This window comes from Tasmannia lanceolata, unplaced genomic scaffold, assembly GCF_043159265.1.
Source record: "Tasmannia lanceolata isolate RefF3 unplaced genomic scaffold, GAP_Taslan_0.1 ptg000023l, whole genome shotgun sequence".
NCBI lineage: Eukaryota > Viridiplantae > Streptophyta > Magnoliopsida > Canellales > Winteraceae > Tasmannia > Tasmannia lanceolata.
The window spans coordinates 15,936,712-15,959,659 of record NW_027518700.1 but is presented as its reverse complement, the minus strand read 5'-3'; the positions used below and the strand labels follow the sequence as shown (position 1 = coordinate 15,959,659).

At 37.3% G+C, this 22,948-nt stretch overlaps 1 protein-coding gene across 1 annotated transcript; it reads left to right on the top strand.

Annotated features, from left to right (window-relative positions):
- The first annotated feature begins 5,988 nt into the window (after positions 1-5,988).
- On the top strand, positions 5,989-14,337 carry LOC143856724 (large ribosomal subunit protein P3-like). The gene is made up of 2 exons (XM_077366999.1): positions 5,989-6,247; positions 13,916-14,337. The coding sequence occupies exons 1-2, from the start codon at positions 6,053-6,055 to the stop codon at positions 14,081-14,083; spliced, it is 363 nt and encodes a 120-aa protein (XP_077223114.1). The 5' UTR covers positions 5,989-6,052; the 3' UTR covers positions 14,084-14,337.
- The last annotated feature ends 8,611 nt before the right edge of the window (positions 14,338-22,948 follow it).

The following is a 22,948-nucleotide window of genomic DNA, read 5'->3' as shown; positions in this document are numbered from 1 at the left end:
TGGAATAAACAAGAAAGAGAAGAATTACTATGCATATGAGATACACTCAGAATTACCAAAACCGTGCAAGCACTCGGAAAAACGTTAAAAGTACTTTGTAAACAAAAGTGAATGCACTCTGTTAGCTTAATTCCAAAACGTGGAAGTTATCAATCTTTCATTCACGTGCATAACTTATATACATCAATTAGCCAATTTGTTTGTGTAACCTAATTCCAAATAAAATAAAACTCCTATAACTTATCTTTTCAAAATCCAAATAAAACCAAACTCTATCTAACTAAACCTCTAGAAGTCCTAAACATAAAAAGACTTTCTGAAGAGCCTGATTTCCCCACGTTAGGGGTAATTTTACCTGACTTACGGACCACTGTAGCTGCTTTAATGTTTCTCTGATGACCTTGAGTTATCAATGTGTCTCCTTCATCAACATTTTCCGATCTAGTTCAGTCTAGATTGTATTTCCTGGTTTTTAGTTTCGATATGCCTCTTGCCATGAATTGCTGAAGCTGAGTTACAGGATCAACCCACACAACAATAACAGGGTTTGTTTGTTGGTCCATCTTACCCGCGGATAAAAATGGGATGAATGTCGAAGAATACCCATTGGAAATAAATGAAACTAATAACCTTTCAAGGATGAGCTATGCAGGTTAGAAATCTTATTAGCAAGTTTCTGATAGTTGGGTACTCCAAAACTAACTCATTCATTAATAGTACTTCCATTAATCTGTAGCTTTACTATTTCCAATAAAGCCACTAAATAATATATGCTGAAATATACCAACTTAAAACAGATCAATAAGAGGTTAGTTTCAAGTAAACTCATCCTGTAAGTGGGAAATAATTTTATTGAATTTCTGTACAAACACTGACAACAAAAAATAATAATTGGAGAAACATAAAATCAAAAAGAAAGTGTAAAACCCATAATAGGGATTGAACTGCAAGGCATTTACAATTGGGTACCGATGAATATATCACTCATTTTTTCCTGTATCAAGGCTAACCAAAACAAAGAATTTCTGTGCCAACAATGTTGACAAAATAATAACAATTGGAGAAACAAAAATCGAAAAAAAAAAAAACCCATAACAGGGATTCAACTGCTATGCATCTACAATTGGGTTCCGATGATGACCGCATCACTCTTTTGTTTCATGTATCAAGGCGAACCGCAACAAAGAATTTCTAGGACCAATGCCAGGTGCATGGAAGACGAATACGTGTATAATATCAACTTTTGCTACCAAGCCATTTGCCTCAACAAATTCCCTCCATTTTCTTCCCGTTAAGACTTGAGCTTTGTTGCTATTCCAATACTTGAACTCGAGCTCCCATTCACGACCTGCGAGGTCCAACACCACCACATTCAACCCATTGTTGGATGATCTTGCTCGTTCCTTCTCCACTTGAGTCATCGCAGTGTTGCTCTCTGATAAGATTCTGCCCGCCATGTCCTTGGGTAATGAGAATCGATAATGGTGAGATCCTGTATCGGTCAGAGTGAGGATCTTATGTGCGAAATAAAGTGGCTGTGTGCCTCTCATTCGTAGGTGTGATACGAGCCCTCTGTGGGGCGGCAAATTTGAGGAGCAGAGCTTCTTGTATGAGCGACAGTAAAACTTAGATAGCTCAGCTGCGGCGACATTTGCCAACAGTAATAGACTATCGAAATCGGTTTGTTCTTCCATGGACTTGGAATCCATGGTCGTTCCTTCTTCTCTAAAGCCAAATTCAATTGGATATGTCAGGGAGAAAGAGAAGGGGATAAAATTGAACAAGAACTGAAGCTTCCTAGAAAGAGGAGAAACTGGGAAGAAGAAAAAGAAGGAAAATCCAGGAAGAAAATAAAATTAAGAGCTAGACTAACCTTTGGAATTTTTTGATTTCTAATGGAGTGGAAAGAGAGAAATTGCAGATTCAGAGAAATTGCACAGAAACCTTTGAATTCTTTGCTTGAATTGAAGGAGGTGAATTGGGGAGAAGGTGAGAGGAGGAAAATCCAACAGAACAGACTTCAACCCAAATGGCTGAGATGGGCTTAATTTGCTTTGGAGCTTAGAGGAACGTTAGGGCAGATTTCAAATTGAGATGGGTTTCTATTTTACTCCCTCTATTTCCCTTTTGAAAGAGTTTTCAAATTAGACCGTTGCAACTTTCCTTTCTCCTAATCATATAGCTTTCCTTATACATCTCAACTCATTTCCAACGAGAAACGTTATACCGCGTAAACGTGAGAGTGTCGATATCAATATGCCCCTTGCTATGTTTCCTTTCCCTACCGATGACTATCTGAAACGGAGACTGATTCCGTAGGGCTCTGTTCACTTGCTTTCTAGCTGCAGGAAAAGAAAAGAAAGGAAAAGAAAGTATGCAGGCAAAGTGGTTTTCTCAGGAAAGTGATTTTTTCATCCTTTTGGTGAGAAAATTTAGAGGGAAAGTGCAAGAAAGTTGATTTTCCACGTCATTATTTATATTTTCCACCTGTGTAATTCCGCTTTCCCGAGAAAATGAGTAAACGGCAGAAAATGTCAAATCATGTCTAATCACGGGAAAATTTGGCTTACTTTCTTCTCCTTTCCTTTCTCAAGAAGGCAAGTGAACAGAGCCTAGGGAAGTTCTATGTTTTTTGCGTTCTTTTCTTACTCGGGCCATCCCCTTTAGTGTATCTATGACTCCTCTTTTTAAACTACAATGGGTGGCCAGGTGAAGAAAAAGGGGGGTGAATCATATCATTTCTCTATTGATTAATATTGAGCTTTTATGGGTTCAGAAATCCACCTTTTACGAAATCATCTCCATCTTTAATTTATTAGGCCCTATCATGGAGATTACTTGACCATAAAATCACAATTCTTGAATTTCTTTTTTTTTTAAAAAGAGGATGTCAAGCCCCTTCCTAACAGACATTTTTAGGGCCCATTTGTGTGCCCAAGTGGGTGATGATTTGAACTGTTGATTTTCGAAGTTCTTTATATGACGTTCTACAAGATCATATATGGCTCCCATGGAGTCCTCGATCAGGATGGCGGAAAGATTATAGGGGATTGAACTAATGGGAATATTGTCTCCTTTGCATATACAAGATGATTTAGGGAGGAAATCAGCTGCTCTTGTTTCTGTAATAGTCTCACATCGGAAGCGGAGAGAGAAAGTTCCTAAGTTATATGTTGTAGAGCCCCATTCCCTGTGTAGACGCGTTTTAAAACAGGGGAGGGCTGCGGCCTAGAACCAGACAATATCTACACGGTTGGTCGGGGCGTTACAAATATGGTATCAGAGCCGTACCTCCTCTAGTACGATGTGCCAGCGATGACGCTGGACCCTTTAAGGGGGGTGGATTGTAATAGTCCCACATCGGAAGCGGAGAGAGAAAGTTCCTAGGTTATATGTGTTAAAGATTTTTCAAAATCAAGTGTTTTTGGTCAAAACAATTTTTGGAAAATATTTTCTTTAAGTGTGTTTTGGAAAAAGAAAAACTTTTCTTTGGAAATAGTTGCTTTTTGCAAGAGAAAGAGAATAGTGTAATGTAGTTGAAAAGATAGTCTCAAATCGGATGAGAGAAAAGAAAGAGAAGGGCTTATAAAGCACTACACTTTTCTATTACTTGTTTGATTGCACATTGGGTTGAACCCATGGTTGGACCCGCGAGACGGTGCAACGCACCGTTCGCGCACGCGCACACGCACGCGCGGCGTGGGCAATGGGCTATAGGGCCCATAGTGGCGCTTTATTGGCGCTTTTTTAGGCGCACTTTGGGGTGCTTTTCACACTGAAAAGACACCAGAGGCTCTATAAAAGTTGCAGAACCCAACTATTTCAAAGTACAATCGAATTTACCAATTTCTGGATAAATTCTTAAGACTTCTAGTGCATTATACTCTCTTTCTTGCTCCCACCAAAATTCGTTTTACTAAACTATTTTCTTATTGTTTATCTAATTACTGTTATACTGCAGTAACAGAAATTAGACTGATTCTCTCAGGCTTGTAAGATTCTAAGGGCATTTCGGATTTGACTCCGCTTGTGCATAGCGTCGTCAAATTAGTAGGACATTCCTACTGGCTTCATTGTATCTTGGAGGCAGTTCGCGGATCCCCTTTGCACACTTCTAGTGGGGGCGAAATCTGTCTTAAGGAAAGCGATTTCGCGCCTTGAAGCAAACTGGTTACTGCTTTTTCTTTCCAACAGATACAGAATTATTTCTCTAACAATATGTTGTAGACTCCCATTTCCTGTGTAGACGCGTTTTAAAACCGGGGAGGGCTGCGGCCTAGAACCGGACAATATCTACACGGTTGGTCGGGGTGTTAGAGTTTCTTTCTATCCATATGAAGTGAATGGACGCCGTGAGAAGTAACCCGGCAAGGCAGGATGTTTGTCCTTTAAATTTAAACTTCCCTCTAGAAAATATAAAGAATAAGGGTACTGATAGCATGAGAAGCACATAGTCCAAAACATGATAAAGGCAAAAATAAGGATATCAATACTCCAGCGCATCTCCCACATAAGAAAGGAGATGAAACCCTACTGTTTGGTTGCCGAGTTTTTTTTGTTCCTGGGAGTTATGTGGGAGAGTAAGTTAAATTTTGGTCCTATCCCATGTTTGGTTGCCTTTTAGCACTAGGTTTATTTTAATCCCACTCTTGTAATGGTTACTTGTGGGGTGAATTTTTTAATCCCACTTTTGTAATGATTGCCTTTTCATCCCATCCCAAGATAACCCCAGGAACAAAAATAAACTCAGGATCCAAAAATAAGCTTGAGAAGAATTTTTTTCTACCTAACAGTTCAAGCAACCAAACAAAGGTGTATTTTTTCCCACCATAATCCGGTCAACCAAACATGTTATTTTACCAGGATACTTATAGGACTTTTTTTTTCCCACCTATCTCCCAGGGTATTTTTTTCTCCCACATAACTCCCAGGAACAAAAAAAACCCGGCAACCATACAGCGGCATTTTTTTCCCAACTATTTGGATTGCAAGAAAAGCATTTTTGACAGAAAATTTTTTCCTGGATAAATTTTTTCTTTCAATAATTTAGTGGGAAATTATATGATTATGGTTAATTTAGAGGGGTATCATCATAAAGCTGAAGTCCTAAATAAAATTGAATAGGATTGGTTCTAAGTTATCTTTTTCGTGTGTAAAAAAAGTAGAAAAAGTTTGAAATATTTTTCCTTTCAAAACTTTTCTAGAAAATTCCTGCAATCCAAACATCGCCTCAATGAGGATTTTTTTTTTTTTTTTTTTGGGCGATAAAGAGAGAAGGAAGGGATAAAAAGATGAAAATATCTTTTAAGACCAGCATTCTTTTCGTTTAAGGAAGATGACCATATATTGTGAGGACCCACTTTTTTTTTTTTGACATGGGACACCCCTTCTAGTGTATTTATTGGCAGTGGACATAGGTTCGAGTTGGTCCGGTTATGGGGTATCCCAGTATCGAACCAATCCCTATCGGATCCTAATATTGGGAACCAAAACAAGAACCATGGAACGAGCCGAACCAACCCGGTTATTGGGAAGCAAAACCAGAGCCATGGAACCATGGAATCGAACCGAACCAACCTGATCTTGATCAAACTCATCTTCCACTTCCAACAAGAATTCAAAGGATCCGGTCATCTAAAAATCTTCTGAAAAATTCCCAACAAATATTTCCCTCGCTAAGTATCCCAAGGGCTTCGAAAATCAATGATCAAACTCGTCTCCCACTTCCAGAAATCCGAAGGATACACCTTTGGATCAAGCCACTACGATCATCCGATTGCCTAGCACAACCAGACTACACAACCAGATCGACGGCCCCGATCACCCTAGACGTGTATAAATGACTTGGACAGTTATTGCCCCAAAAGCTTTAGCTTGTCCTTCGAAGTTCCTCCCAAAGCAGCAGGGGTATATCGGTCCTAAAATAATGTCCGTACCCCTCTTCGATTAGGGTTTCCCTTTTCATATAAAATGCACAAAAAGAACCCTAACTCCTCCTATCTTATCAATTTAGGGTTTAGAGTTTTTCTCCGGTCATCGATCTCTCTACAAAATGGGCGTTTACACGTTCGTCTGCAGAAATTCCGGCAATCAATGGAAAGCAACTCAGTTTTCCGGCGATCTCGAAGAATCTGGTTCATCGACCTTTGAGTTACAGAGAAAGTTGGTGAGAGCAGCTCAATGTAGTGAGAGTGGTGCAGCTCAGACCTCTTTTTCTATGATCTCTCCTTCTTCAGCTGTTTTTCAGGTCAGAATTTTGTTGTATTGTTGTTGTTTGATCTCTATTTCGTTCTTCCTTTTGATCTGTTCTTAGTTAGTGTTTTGATTATATTTTTTATAAGCTGTTTGGATACATGGATTTTATCATCCAGGATTGTAAAATCAGCTAAAACCTAAATTTATAAGCCAAAATCTGGATTTTATAAGCTAGAACTTGGATTTTATAATGAGAAAATGACCAAGAAAAAGGGCTTTGATATGACAATGACCTGTCAAGGGGAGAGAGTTGGAAATGACTAATATAAAGTCTTTAGGACGAGAATGCCCCTCACTCTACGTTTTTCTCTTTCCCTCTCCCTCTCTCTCTCTTTCCCTCTCTCTCTCCCCCTATCAAATCAAATTACAGGCTATGATGATTACTTTGAGCTGTTAGATTTTTTTAATTTGAGAAACCCAAAGCACTTAACAGTATACACCCACCTCTCTCTCTCTCTCTCTCCGGCGGTCTTCTCCGGCACTCTCTCTACCTCTCTCGCCGGTCCTCTCTCTCCCCGCCACCGGCACAAAAGAGGTCGGTACCCCTCTCACTGTGACTTAATTGAGAAAGGGGAAAAGAAGAGGAAGGGGAAGGGACAGCTAAAAGATGGAAAAATGAGAGAAAGGGGAAAGGGTTTCAAGAAAAATGATGTGGGTAGGGTTTAGGAGAGAAATGTAGGGTTTGCTAAGGAAGAAGAGGATCGATGATGGAGGGAGGATGGATGGTGGATTTAGGGAAGAAAAAAACAAAAACAAATGAGGTTTTTGAGATGGAGGAGAAAAAGGGAGAAAGAAATTAAAATGAGTTCAACGAGTTGGTCCAGACATTATGCGCGCCTGGGCCGACTCTCGGAATTCCGAAAAAAAAATCAGAATTCCGACACAATTTTTTTTGCATAATTGGGTTATTGCGGAATTTCGAGAATTCGGCAGAATACCGCAGTAACATATTCATCTGTTGGGGTTCTGTATATGGCTACTGCGGAATTCCGAAGCTTTTCTCGGAATTCCGCAGTAGAGTTTGGACGTTGTTTTTTTTTTTTTTTCATTTTCCCCAACCTAGTCTGGGTTCAAAACTGATTATTGGCCACAAATTTACTTTTATAAGTTTGACTGAAGTAATCAACTTTCGGCTTACATTGGATCTCAAAATCTTAAACAAATTTTTAGAGTACAAACCATCATCCATGTATTTGATAAGATCCACATATAGAACAACAGAGATGTTTTCGTGTTGGAATGTGTACCACTTACATATCCATGTAAAGCCTATCTTATTTACAACAGCATTTTCTGGTTGTTGCTACAAAAAGACAAACCAAATACAATGTTGATATGAAAAATGATTTTTGGCATCTTCCCAGCTTTTACCCACATATAAACATTACAACGATATTGTTTCTTACAAGCCTACATTTGAAATGGAATTCAACCTCGCCAAGCCTGCATGTTCATCAACTCCTACAAGTTCAAAACCGTGCCACACCGCCCTTCTAAGAAATCCTCCAACAATTGTCATCTCATCAGCTCTATATCTGCCTGACTGAACTCTGGCGGAACGTCACGTGCCAGGCAGTCCATCTCCTTAAGCACAAACAACCCGGAATCATTGCTGCAAAACAACAACACATCATCGACCACGCTCTTCCACAATTAATTTAAACTTCCAAACTGAATAACGGAGGGACCTGAAGAATTCGTCAAACTTAGAGGGGCAGCATCTCGACGTAGCATAAGACGCCTGCAAAACAAACCATTATTAGATATATACAACATTTTTAAAAATACAAGGCTTAAAAGAATAACGGAGGCATTACCATGGTTTGATGAGATGATCACTAGGGGGAAAAGATGGAATCAAATCCACTAAATCAGATTTCGACCTGTTGAAACAGAATGTGGTGAAAAAAAAGTTAACAACTGCTTTAAACCAACTGATTTCTCAAATATTAAGGGTTTAAACCAATGATTTCTCATAAATTATTGGTTTAAACCATTGTTTCTCAAAACTTAGGGGCTGATTTTCGAAAAAGGAGTTTAAACAAATGATTTGTCATAAATTATTGATTTAAACCATATATTATTCAAGATTTAGAGTTTAAACCAATAAGGTGTGAGAAATTATTGGTTTAAACTATATATTTTCGATTGTATTGTATCTCAGGGCTTAAATCATAGATTTCTGAAAAATTATTAGGGCTTAAACCATAGATTTCTGAAAAATTATTAGGGCTTAAACCAAACGTTAGGTCATTAAACCATACATTTTAAAAAAATTATGGGTTTAAACCAAACTTCAGGGCTTTAAACCATAGATTTAGTAAACAATTAGGGGTTTAAACCAACCTTTACGGCTTTAAACCAAAGATTTTGTACAAAATTAGGGGTTTAAACCAAACCTTTAGGGCTTTAAACCATGGATTTAGTAAAACATTATGGGTTTAAACCAACCTTTAGGGCTTTAAACCATAGATTTAGTAAAATATTAGGTGTTTAAACCAACCTTTAGGGCTTTAAACCATAGATTTAGTAAAACATTAGGAGTTTAAACCAACCTTTAGGGCTTTAAACCATAGATTTAGTAACACATTAGGGGTTTAAACCAACCTTTAGGGCTTTAAACCATAGATTTAGTACAAAATTAGGGGTTTAAACCAACCTTTAGGGCTTTAAACCATACATTTAGTAAAAAATTAGGGGTTTAAACCAACCTTTAAGGCTTTAAACTATAAATTTAGTAAAACATTAGGGGTTTAAACCAAAGATTTAGTACAAAATTAGGGGTTTAAACCAACCTTTAGGGCTTTAAACCATAGATTTAGTAAAACATTATGAGTTTAAACCAACCTTTAGGGCTTTAAACCATAGATTTAGTAAAACATTAGGGGTTTAAACCAACCTTTAGGCCTTTAAACCAAAGATTTAGTAAATAATTAGGGGTTTAAACCAACCTTTAGGGCTTTAAACCATACATTTAGTAAAAACTTAGGGGTTTAAACCAACCTTTAGGACTTTAAACCATAGATTTAGTAACACATTAGGGGTTTAAACCAACATTTAGGGCTTTAAACTATAGATTTAGTAACACATTAGGGGTTTAAACCAACCTTTAGGGCTTTAAACTATAGATTTAGTACAAAATTAGGGGTTTAAACCAACCTTTAGGGCTTTAAACCATAGATTTAATAACACATTAGGGGTTTAAACCATAGATTTAGTAACACATTAGGGGTTTAAACCAACCTTTAGGGCTTTAAACCATAGATTTAGTACAAAATTAGGGGTTTAAACCAACCTTTAGGGCTTTAAACCATAGATTTAGTAAAAAATTAGGGGTTTAAACCAACCTTTAAGGCTTTAAACCATAAATTTAGTAAAACATTAGGGGTTTAAACGAACATTTAGGGGTTTAAACCAAAGATTTAGTACAAAATTAGGGGTTTAAACCAACCTTTAGGGCTTTAAACCATAGATTTAGTAAAACATTATGGGTTTAAACCAACCTTTAGGGCTTTAAACCATAAATTTAGTAAAACATTAGGGGTTTAAACCAACCTTTAGGCCTTTAAACCAAAGATTTAGTAAATAATTAGGGGTTTAAACCAACCTTTAGGGCTTTAAACCATACATTTAGTAAAAACTTAGGGGTTTAAACCAACCTTTAGGACTTTAAACCATAGATTTAGTAACACATTAGGGGTTTAAACCAACATTTATGGCTTTAAACCATAGATTTAGTAACACATTAGGGGTTTAAACCAACATTTATGGCTTTAAACCATAGATTTAGTAACACATTAGGGGTTTAAACCAACCTTTAGGGCTTTAAACCATAGATTTAGTACAAAATTAGGGGTTTAAACCAACCTTTATGGCTTTAAACCATAGATTTAGTAAAAAATTAGGGGTTTAAACCAACATTTAAGGCTTTAAACCATAAATTTAGTAAAACATTAGGGGTTTAAACGAACATTTAGGGGTTTAAACCAAAGATTTAGTACAAAATTAGGGGTTTAAACCAACCTTTAGGGCTTTAAACCATAGATTTAGTAAAACATTAGGGGTTTAAACCAACCTTTAGGGTTTTAAACCATAGATTTAGTAACACATTAGGGGTTTAAACCAACCTTTAGGGCTTTAAACCATACATTTAGTAAAAACTTAGGGGTTTAAACCAACCTTTAGGACTTTAAACCATAGATTTACTAAAAAATTAGGGGTTAAAAATAGGGGTTTTGAGAAAACTGATTTTCAAACTGATTTTTGTTTTCAAAACCCCTAATTTTTGGTTTCCCTAAAATCCTAAAAATTTGGTTTCCCAAAAATTTGGTTTCCCTAAAATCCTAATTTTTGGTTTCCCTAATTTTTCAAAACCCTAAAATCCCAAAAAACAACTGAGAGGGAGAGAGTACCAACCTATGAGAGAGGGAGAGCGACAGGGTGCCGTTGAGAGAGAGGGCCGTCGAGAGGTCGAGAGAGAGGGTGCCGTGCCGTCGACGAAGAGGGCCGGAGAGAGAGAGGGTGCCGTCGAGAGGTCGAGAGAGAGGGTGCCGTGCCGTCGACGAAGAGGGCCGGAGAGAGAGAGGGTACCGTCGAGAGGTCGAGAGAGAGGGCCGTCGAGAGGTCGAGAGAGAGGGTGCCGTGCCGTCGACGGAGAGTGCCGGAGAGAGAGAGAGAGAGTAAAGAGAGAGAAAGGCCGGAGAGAGAGGCCGGCGAGAAAGGCCGGTGATTGCGACACAGAGAGAGAGAGAGAGAGAGAGAGAGAGAGAGAGGTGAAAATATCTTTGTGAAAATATCTTTTTACTCATTCCCAAAGTAAAAAAATAAATTCAACTGAGGGGTACTTTGGTCTTAAAACACCCAAACAAGTCACTATCACTCTATATTAGTCATTTTCAAATCTCCCCTCTGGACACGTCATTATCATAATAAAGACCTTTTTTTTGGTCATTTTCTCTTTTATAATCTAAAATCTGGATTTTAAAATCTTGAAAATTTACAATTCAAGTTTTAGCTTATAAAATCCAGATTTTAGCTCGTTAAATCCTGGATTTTACAAGCTATAACCTAAATTTTATCAGCCAAAACCTGGATATTGTAAGCTAAAACTTGGATTTTATAAGCTAGAATCTGAATTTTACAATCTTGAAAATTTACAATTCAGGTTTTAGCTTGTAAAATCCAGGATTTTACATTCCTGGATTTTAAAATCCTTGTATCCAAACGGCTCGTTAGTGTATCTTCTTTCTAACCTTGTTCACCTGCTGTCTTGTTTAGAATGACTGTTTAGGGATTAGGATGGTTTTCTTCTGTTTCATTTTTCATATTGCTGGGATTTTAGCGTTTTAGATTTGTGTAGAGGACTATTATTTTTCCCTGTTTTTTTTTCTTTAAATTTAGCTTCTGGATGATCTGTATTTTGTTGTGATTATGATTGAGTACATCGATCTTGTTTTTCGTATCAGTTGGTGGAAGGTTTATAAGATAATTTTATGAACCCAAATCAGTTATCTTGTTAGAGAGAAGATCAGCCTCGTCTGTGTAGACACGGTTTTGGGTTTGAAATTCGTAATTGATTTGAAAAATGGCTGATTACAAGCTATTTATAGCAAATAAAATCACTTGAGAACCAAGAGACCCAATCTAATAAAACTCCTGAAGACTAGGACCAACTAACCCATATCCAATACTCTTGTGATAAAGAGTCCTATTAACTCCCAAAAAAAAAAAAAAAACTAAAACAGTATTTATGATATCCTTAGGTAGGTAACAGATAATTAACACAAACCACTAACAGCTCGGTTGGTGGGGGACAAAAGTCATCTCACATAGGCAGACAAGGGAGACAAGGCATGTAGTCTCCTGGTAGTTTGGTAGTTCAAATCAAAACATGCAACCAAACACTACTAGTAGATGGTCAAAAGACTCAAAACACCTACTAAACACTAGAAGCTGCGCAAGTTGGTACATAGTGATATGGGTTCATCACAAACGTATATGTGCCTGCATCATTGCACGATCTACACCTTCAATGTAATTGGTCCTATTAAAAAATAGGAATAAAAGACTGCTATGGGTCCTATTGTAGATGGGCGGCCTTCTTTCGGTAGTGAGACTGCAGCAGGAAATTACTTAAGTTGACCACTAAACACTACTCACCACTACTGTATGAGGAGAGTACTTTTCTATTACACCTGTTGACTACTTTAGTTCTAATTCGCCACTAATCTACAAGGAAACTACTTCACTTCTATTACACCTGTTGACTACTTTAGTTTTAATTCATCTCTACTCTACAAGGCAACTCGTGCAACAAATATGACCCTAAGGCTCCATTTCTTTTGACGTAAAAATGGACGTAAAATTTGTTTTATGTTCATTTTTACAACATAAAACAAATTTTAAATCCGTGTTTACGTCGAAAGAAACGGAGCCTAAGGGACTTTTTGGATGCCGCCAAAATGGGTCCTTATTCGAAAATGGAAGTATTTTAATTTAATCTCATTTGCAAATGGCATATTAGGCCCTCTTTGGAAGCCATTAACTAGATCATTTCTAGAAATATTGTATTGCAAATAATCATATTTAACTTCAACATCATTTCCATATGAACCTATATGCAAAAACTTCTAGATTCATCCAAAGAGGCCCCAAACATCACAAGTGTCAAAACTTACTTAAAAAGGATTGTGAAATCCTGGATTTTACAAGCTAAAACCTGGGCTTTATAAGTTAAAACCTGGGTTTTATAAGCTAAGATCTGGTCTGTTCATTGCAAAATCCAGGTTTTAGCTTATAAATTCCAAGTTTTAGCAAAAAAAAAATCCATGATTTTCCAATCCTGGATTATAAAATCCATGTATCCAAACAGCAACTAAATATATGATCTATGTCTTGGTGATTGAATGTTACCAATTGATTTCTAAGTTTACAAAAATTATTGTCGCCTTGGTTTTTAGTTTGCTGTCAAAATGTCTAGGCTTGGGTGATTCTTTTTCAGGATTTTTCTATATCAAGTAAAAATGCAATGCATTGTTGAGAACACAAAGAGCTTATGTTTAGAGTGACCATCAGGCATATGTTTCCAAACTTCCAAGTTCCAACCCATATTTCATAAGCCATGGACATTTTATGCCAAAGTTTGCAATTTTGTCTATATTCAAGTTTCATTGCTCTTGCTAGAATTTAGGGTTGAACCACTAGGGTGGGCAGTCTTCCTCAACCAATGAAGAATATTGAGCATAAGCTCAATCACATGCCAAAGTAAGATTGGTTCAACTTGCATTACTAGAACTATGCAGTGGAAAATATGACCCTCCCTAGGCAAAACAGATGCCACTAAATCGCTTACTGGTGGTTTAGTGGCAAAACAGATGATTCTTGCATGGTCTTGTGTGATATCCTAAGTACTGTTGAAGGATTTTGTTTTCATGGCCTCTTATCCTCATTTCTGATGATGAGTGTTTCTGCAGTTTTCTCATAGATTGTGACTGTGCTTATGAACAAATATTTGGGATTTATATTTCTAAATCTGAACTTATATTGCACTTTTTGTTTCTTTTTTTTATCAACCTTTCCTTTTAATGTTGTTTTATTTCACCTCTTTGACTTGTTTTCCCCTTTTTTATGGCTAATGACAAAAGGTGGGGTTTTACTTCAGGTGATTATTGGAGGGGGAGGTGGCGTCGGCGGCGGTTTTGTTGCAAGTGGAGGAGGCTCTGCTGCAGCAAGCTCCGCACCAGCAGCCGCGGAGGCACCTCCAGCTGAGGAGAAGAAGGAAGAGAAGGAGGAGAGTGACGATGACATGGGATTCTCACTCTTTGATTAGTGAAATTAATATCAGTAAGAATCTATTACATGTAGCAAGTTGTGTTCTGTTTTGTTCCCTCTTATGTCTCTAGATGAATTTTATCAGATGGATTTTGCATATTAGAGCTTGAGTTGATTGTGATAGTTTGCTACTTTTGAGTGGATTTGGCATGACTGATTTCATTGGTTAGTGATATACATTAAATAAGGGAAGCACCCAGATGGGATCAACATTATCTGGATAGTTTGGTGAGTTCTACTTTTTATTGTTCATGCCATGAGTCATCTCTACATCTTTTTGTTAAAGGTTAATGGTGGAGCAAATTCAGTGGCTAAAATGTTGACTGCTGATTATCTAAAATGTTCATTTGTTTGTCCACTATGGATGTGTCATACACACATACATTTGAAAGTAGAACGAATGCCTGTGAATAACGCATGGGCTATTATGAAAGAATCATTTGGGAGAAGTAATGAAATCAACATTATAAGAAAGAACCATTTATCCATCTACCAAGAAAAAAAGTAGAAGAGAGAACAAAATATTGCACAGATACGTGGAAAATTAGTAAAGCCTATAAGAAAAGGAAAATAATGCTATGAAAATGATCCAAAATTTGGTGGTTGAGAAATGATCTATTATAAATTTAAGATGAGGTATTAGTATTACAGTTGCAAGAACAATATTCTCATCTCTCTTATGCTCCTCTTCCTAAGGAGACACCTTGGTCGAAACATTCACAACCAAACACAGAGTAGTACTTAAAGATGAACAACCAACATTAAGTAACTAAGGGGAGATTGAAAATTGAACACATATAAAGGCAAACAATAATTTAAGTACGGGTTGTGTGGACACCATCATGCGAAAAATGTTTAGGTACCTACATCTCTATCAAAAGGGCATGTGCGACTTTAATAAGTGGTTGTGCTTACTCCTCTCTAATGCACCATTTTGCTGAGTGGTGCCATGACATGAAGATCAAAATTTTATGGCATTATCTTATTTTTTTGAAATAGCTTTCTGCAGCTGATCATCAATGTTATGCTATTACCTTATAAATACAATTGAAAATGAAGAGCATAATAAACGATGACATGAAGATTAAAATGTTATGCCGTCATCTTATAAATACAATTGCAGACCGGGAGCACAATATTCGAACCACTATCTGCATGAAATACTTTGATATTCCATTTAAAAAAAATGAAATACTTTGATATTACATTAAAATTGTGTTTTTGCCCTCTTTATCAATGAAAGAAATATAATAACTAAAGGTAAATACACACTTTTAAAAGACAGAGAACAATGATGCTTAGCAAATTCGCAACAGTGATAGTTAAAAGTATTGTTAAAAGTATTACAAGCTGTTGGATATAGTGTATTGCCTAAGGGCATAGTTGTCATTTTTTGTACTTATCCTATTAATATAAATACATAAGTGAGGGGGAGATTTTCCTAACTCACCTTTCTCTTCTCTCTATTCTCTCTCAACATGGTATCAGAGCCAAAGGTCTCGAGTTCAAACCTCTCGGATAGCAAAAATCCACATGCGATGGTCGGCCCAAAGTGGGACCACATGTGCCATGTGTTTGCCAAGTGGGCCACACGTGTGGGGGAGTGTTAAAAGTATAAAAGATAAATAACGCTTTTCTCCAGCAGCTCAAGCTTTTAGAGAATGTGGTAAGTTAACACAAGCAATGAAATTTTAACTAGGAATTGGTAACCTAACACTAGGCAATGCTTGATGACCAAAGCAAAAATGCCATCACAAGTCATTTTCACCCAAAAAGATTATGAAATTAGTTTGCAAAAATACCAACATTACACATGACTGATGGCACTCTTAATCTTATCCGAGTGATCTAATATTTGGTACATCTATTATAGTCTTATAGCACCACAATATATAAAAAAGTCAGCTAATTCCAATGGTTAGATCGTAAGATATAAGCCGAACAGGTCTTATATCTCAAAATGCAACATAAAGCATATGGTATGAGAAGTGAGACTCACAACCTCCACCAATTATCATCTTTGTGTGGAAGTCTTGAAAAACACAGCCAGAATAAAAGGCGAAATTACACTGTAGGTTCTTTGTTATAGAACTGGCAAAGATAAATTTGGTACACCTAGAAGCTAAAACAGATTGTAGGACATGAAATTTCTGCTACAAGGAAAACTCTGAATGGAAGAAAAACTGAGGAAATATATACTTCTGTTCTTACAAAATAGAAAGATCTGTAATTTGGTTGGAGGGAAGGATGGGTACACACAGATCACTGGTTTCTTCTTGACCAGGTTGCAGGTTTACTCACGCCAAAAAAACAAAAAAAGTAAGATGAAAACAAAGAAAAAAGACTAGTTAGAACATGAATTTCGATTCGTTGAAATATAGGCTGTATAAGTGAAATTAGAATTCTGGATGAGACCTGGTCAATGGAGAATGCAAGATTGAATGCCATGGTTTTCTTTTCTTGGTAGATAAAATTATAGCATTCATCAAACACCATTTGCAGGATTCATAGCTCTGCAATTTACTATTTCTATTAGGCCACGTTTGGATACCCACAAGATTTAGATTTGGATTTCTCATATTTGCAGTTGAGATTTGGAACTGGATCAGATCCTTAGATTTCCAAATCAGCCACAGCAATGAGAAAAATCTGATTTTCAAATCTGTTCTGCAAGACATTATTTGGAAATCAATATTTGTGGCAATTAGCTTCACCCTCGCTGCTCCTCAACCTTGCTGCAGCAGCAGCCCTCGCTTCCTCATACAACATCTCCCTCGCACGATATGACCATGAGGATGACTGATGTATTTTGTATCCAAAACTCAAATCCAAATCCAAATACAAAAACACGAGGTATCCAAACGTGGCCTTACTGCGAAAGGACACTATTAACTAGATATATATGGCGGAAAGAAAAGGGTCCCTTGCAAATGGATTCAACAGTTGGAAATCGGTTGTTACATGAACTTCCAACCTTTTTGCTCTGATAAGAGTTTATTGAACTGCTTCAAGTTTAAGATCTAAAAACTTGTCATAGGATGTAAGATGTGCGGCCGTATGATTCAGTATTTTTAAAGAAGACCAGTACGGCCCAAATCATAGGATGATCCAAACCGTCCATTTGTTGGGCCACAACGTAAATAGGTTGTGCGACCCACTTCATAGGATGATCCAACCCGTCGAATTGTTGGGAAACAACATCATTAGGTAGTGCCCCAAAATTCATTTTAATAGGATGATCCTAACCCTCCTATCTTTAGTTCAATAGTTTTCATAAAGTATTGTACGACGCACTTCATAGGATGATCCAAACCTTTCATCTGTTGGACAACAACCAAGCTTCATCTCTTCAAACATCGGGTCGGTGTCTCATGCCATCTCTGTGGGCCTTCTTTCGGGATCCCAAAAATCATTTCCATAGGATGATCCTAACCGTCCGATCTATATCCCTCTATAGATTGGAGGGTTAGATCATCCTATGGAAATGATTTTTTGGGTACAACCTATTTACGTTGTTGCCCAATAAATGGACACACATCATATAAAATCTTATCAAAACTGCTAAAGTTTAGCCTCCTGCTTGCCAGCGCTCTGCACCCATTTTACCGTAGGACGTAGGCCTAAAACAAGAGCAAAAGAAGCATTAGTTGGAAAAAAGTAGGGCAAATGAAAAGAGATGTACCTAGTTAGTTACAGGACCCTGCACATAATCATAAGGTCTATTTAAATGGCGACAAATATCCCTTCATAAAAAATTATCCATTCACATTAGTGGGACAACCTTCTACCACCAAGGCCCTGTTCGTTTGGGATTGTCCCACCCGATTGGGCCGATTGTGAGCCCCAAACAGATTATTGGAGTCAACGTAATTTTGAGTCCAATAATCTGTTTGGGGTCACAATCTGTTGGGACAATCCCAAACGAACAGGGCCCAAATGTTTATGGTGATTTCATAGTGCCTATTAACACATAGTGGGATTAAAAATAAAAGTAAACAAGCTAAAACATTACATAATGCTCTATTTCTAATTCCATATGACTAATATATTTTATTTTAATCTGTGGATATGTTGAACTATGCTCACCACATTGTTATACACTTAGGCCATGCTTGGCAAGCTTGAAATTTTTTTTTCATGGAATATTAGATTAACAAGTGGTGTGAGAGCCTTTCGTGGTAGGAGGGAGAGATTTGAGAGGGCATGAATGACCGAAAAATAGGGAAGTAAAAAACTCTATTTTGTATAGGGTTTTTCTTTTTCCATATTTTTAAGCCACTTCCCATACTCTTCTCAATCATGCCCTCACCCTGTTAAAGTATTCCGAATGCAAAAATGCGTGTACCTCGATTCGTGTGTGCAGCGGAGGATCGCTTTATGGATTTGGAGAAGATGAATTGCCAATTTGTAAAGCATGCCGACCAATTCTGATCCACTCCCTGTTCAATCGTGAGTCCGATGGTGTTCTCTTCCAATCTCCAAATTCCAGAGATTCTGCTTTTTGAACAGTTACCAAGGAGTGGGATACCATAGCTTTTATAGGCTTCCCTAAAACCCAATACCTAGGGTTAGGTCTCCCTGGCCAATTCCCAATTTTTGAGAAGCAAATTGGTCATCCCATCACTAGTATAGTAGTACATAATTATCATAATTAAATTGGTCATCTCATCACTAGTACATAATTATCATGTAACCATCATCAATCGGTAATTACAACAAAGTCAAAGTGTGCACACCCTCGGATAGTTTCCCGATTAAACCATCTATTAAACCCTCACTTTCAATCGAGTCTAAACATGGGATTTTTCTGTTTTTCCAATTCCTTCGTTTATTTCTGGATTTCCTCAATTCAAAGTGTTCCCCGACTTGATCAGCCAAATTGTAAATCGTTTTTGTAAATTCCCGTGATGTAATTATTTGAGAAAATAAATATTTAATTATACATATTATTTTGCAAAAAATTACATCACTAAATTTTCTTCAAAAATATTCCAAGAAAAATTCCAATTTGGCTCAATCGATCGTCAGTAATTATATTTAATTATCGTGTATATGTTGAGGCCTCTAAATAAAATCAAATTGAATATAATTAAATATAAATTAATCGTAAATTCCACAGCTAATTCCACTTTGATCGGCACATTGCAATCAGTCCCAGCATGGGCATTCGTCACTCTGTCCAGTGTAGTGCCCTATGTCCCATACCAAAGAGTTCACCACAAAGGCTTCTCTAATTAAGTATGTCACATACACCCTATCGTAATACAGCACATAATTCGAACGCATTCCGGAAAAATGTACATTAGCCCAATTCTGTTGAATTACTTTCTGATCCCTCGCACATGTGTATATTGCCACATACCTTGTGAGTACTTTCCAGTGTGAGACACACAAGCACACGATCCATGTGTTTCCTCAAACACATAGGGCCACCAGTCTTTAGGAGCCGATCCCTTCAGACAGACCCTAGTGGAAACATTACAAGTACCACGTTCAATGCTTAATTCCATCGGCAGGTCCCATAGTCCTGTCACCATTGCCTGATTCTTGTCCTGGCACAAATTTGGTCAGTACGCATTCTTGACTCCCCACCTACCATGGAAATATAGGTCCAAACCGGCTGATGACGCCCGAAATCTGACTGCACAAACTAGCTTGGCAGAACCTGTAATCCTGCGCTCAAAGAAAAAGCGTCAGCGGGCCTTGAGTTGTGACTCCGGACGGCCACTTCGACACCCAAGTCAGAGATAGGTAGGGGTGTTCATTCGGTTTTAACCGAACCGAATACACCGAACTGAAATAACCGAACCCAATTCGGTTAGTAAAAAATGGGAACCGAAACCGAAACTGAATCGCTTCCAACCAAAATAACCGAAACCGAATAAATATTTCGGTTTTCCCGGTTAGTTCGGTAAAAACCAAAAAGTGACTTTGGGTTATGAGATTAGGTGGGACCCTCAATTAGGTTTAAAATAGACGAAAACAAAGACCACTGATGAATGCAATCTAAGTGCTTCTACTCTAAGCAAAGCTTCCAAAGTACACGATGCAATCTAAAACCAATACCTTATATAATGTCTCATTCCTAATCGTGGTGGAAAAAGGTTTACTTGAACACAAAAAAATTTAAATTTTCATTTTACAAAAGAATCACAATTACATGCTTAAGTGCACGACCCAAGCTAGCCGTTCATGGTGCTCACATCGTAATCATAACTCATAAGAGGTCACAGGAATATACATGGTATAGAGTTTGAGACAGAAATAATAAAGGATATTGACGAATCCCACTAGCATTTTTTTTTGAATGGAGAATCCCACTAGCATTTATTCTTGACATTATGCCAGTACGAGTCTAATTTCTTCATAAAAGATTAATTGAGACATTACAAAGATTAATTGCTAATTAATCTCATTTTATTCCTATATTAATCATGATATACAGAATGTAGTATATACTATATAAATACGAGAATTTATATCATGGGTGGCCGTAAAAACACGTGAAGTCTCAAAAAGTGGGTACGGCCCACTTTTTTTCATGATCCAAACCGTTCATCTGTTTGTGCACAACGTAGATAGGTTGTGCCCCAAAAATCATTTCCATTGGATAATCCTAATCCTCCAATCTGAACTGATCTGAATATGGAGATTTTCAAAAACTATTTATGGAATCTTCTACAGATCGGAGGGTTAGGATCATCCTATGGAAATGATTTTTGGGGCACAACCTATCTACGTTGTGCCCAAACAGATGAACGGTTTGGATCATAAAAAAAAAGTGGGCCGTACCTGTTTTCCAAGACTTCACTTGTTTTCACGGCCACCCATCATATAAATTCTCATATAAATACATGATATATACAAGATTGGTTATTATAAAAATGATCATTTCAATTCGTTGAAATCACATCTGGAATCCTGGTTAAGCGGATTTGGAATCCATTCACTAGTTGAGCTGAAGGAAAGAAGGACATCCGATCCTCCTTGAGTTGCTCCCACCAGATCAATGCATCCATAGTAGTATATATAACACGATTATGAAGGAATAGAAAAAACACAAAATGCCCTAGATTGTAACATCTTCACAAGAATTATAGCAGTGGCTGGCTGTTCCCTAGATTATAACATCTTCATGAGAACATGGCTGGCTGTTCTCCTATCATCACGCATTGACCCACAACTCATCAAATGCTTCACTGTGCATAATTTCTAAGAGATCAATTAACAGAAATTATTAGATTAAATTTGCCAAGAAACAAACATTTATCTTCAGCATTAAAGAAAATAAAAGTAGAATGTATTATTATCTCCAGAAATCAGACAGCAGAGATTTAAAAGAAGCTGGTTTTTGAAATGAAAAGTCTCCTTTCCTTTTCTTCCATTTTTGTCAATGGCACATAAGAATAATGCATTGTAGAGAAATATGATGGGTTAACTTCCAAGACATTCCAAAACACTTTATCAAAGTAAATTTTCTTCAAATATTAGCCTCCTGAAAAAAGAATAATTAGCTACCAATAGAATTATAGAAATATGATGCCTGCACTATCTTGGAAAATTTCACTAATAACTAGAAGAATGGAGACAAGCATAACCAGGTAGTACCAAATGTACTGTTCCAAAATCCTTAAAAGGGGGGAACAACAATCTTACAATCATGAGCAGCCATATTCCTCAAATAACAATTTCTTAAAGTATAACAATTTACAAACAGTGCCCTGTGTCATGCCGAGAGCCCGAGAGTATATTTTTTGGAGGGTTTTGCAAAATAAGTCCTCTCCTTTATTTGCAAAAACAGTCACCTAGTTAAACTTGAGGCACTTCCTCAGTTTATTAAAAAGTACCGTACAGCCCATACCATAGGATGATCCAAGCCGTCCATTAGATGGGCCAGAACCTAAATAGGTTGTGCCCCAAGAATTATTTCCATAGGTTGATCCTAACCCTCTGATCTATAGAGGGTTAGGATCAACCCTCTACATTTAGATCGGAGGATTAGGATTAACCTATGGGAATGATTTTTGGGGCAAAAAAATATAGGCTGTGACCCATCTAATGGACGGCTTGGATGATCCCATGGACAATCATCCAACTCCATCATTAGTAATGGCCTCATCAAAAGACAGTAGTGCTGATAAGTGATAACATATTAACATTTCCCTAGATAAATTTTCTACACAAAGACAGTAGTGCTGATAAATGTGACAATGTGATAAATGTGAAATAGCATCCCAAAAGATGGTGACACAATTTGTGCATCATATACACAAATGGCTAACATTTCTATACCTGTGCCAAGACTCAAGAGCATCACATTCAATGATAAATAGTTAAGTAAAATCAGGTAGGTAAACGTAGTAATGGAGTGGTTGACATTTCAAGTTTTAAGGCTGAAAATGCAACCTCTGCTTGTGTGGTCCGAGTAAAGCTATCTTTTAAAATCTAAGTGGTGCAGATAAATCGCCAGACCCCCACCAGATGCATTAAAGGAAAAAAGGATTACAAGAACTAAGGGGGCTCAAAGGCCAAAAAAGGGGAACATGCTCCAAAAAATACGCAAAGACATCAAGGCATGGGTTCCGAAGTTCAACTCGGATTTTCAAACGCTTACATTCTGATATATACTGTTAGATAGTAACCAGTAAGTCTAAGAAAGTAAGAAACACACTCAATGCTATTAGAGATTTAGAAGGTGGCCATTCCACCACTAAATCCTCTAAGTCAGATCCAACCTCTGAGAGTCTGAGTTACATTGGATATGATGCAAAAAGTAACAAATAGAATATAAGATCAAACCTGAAAGTCAGAAACCTCAGGCTTCAAAGATCTTTAGTTGAAGAAACATCCGCAAGGACCCCAA

What these genes read in the sequence shown, in the direction of transcription:
- LOC143856724 (XM_077366999.1), top strand. Translation starts at nt 6,053, where the DNA reads ATGGGCGTTTACACGTTCGTCTGCAGAAATTCCGGCAATCAATGGAAA. An exon ending in CTTCTTCAGCTGTTTTTCAG is followed by an intron (nt 6,248 to 13,915) that starts GTCAGAATTTTG and finishes GTTTTACTTCAG; the next exon opens with GTGATTATTGGAGGGGGAGG.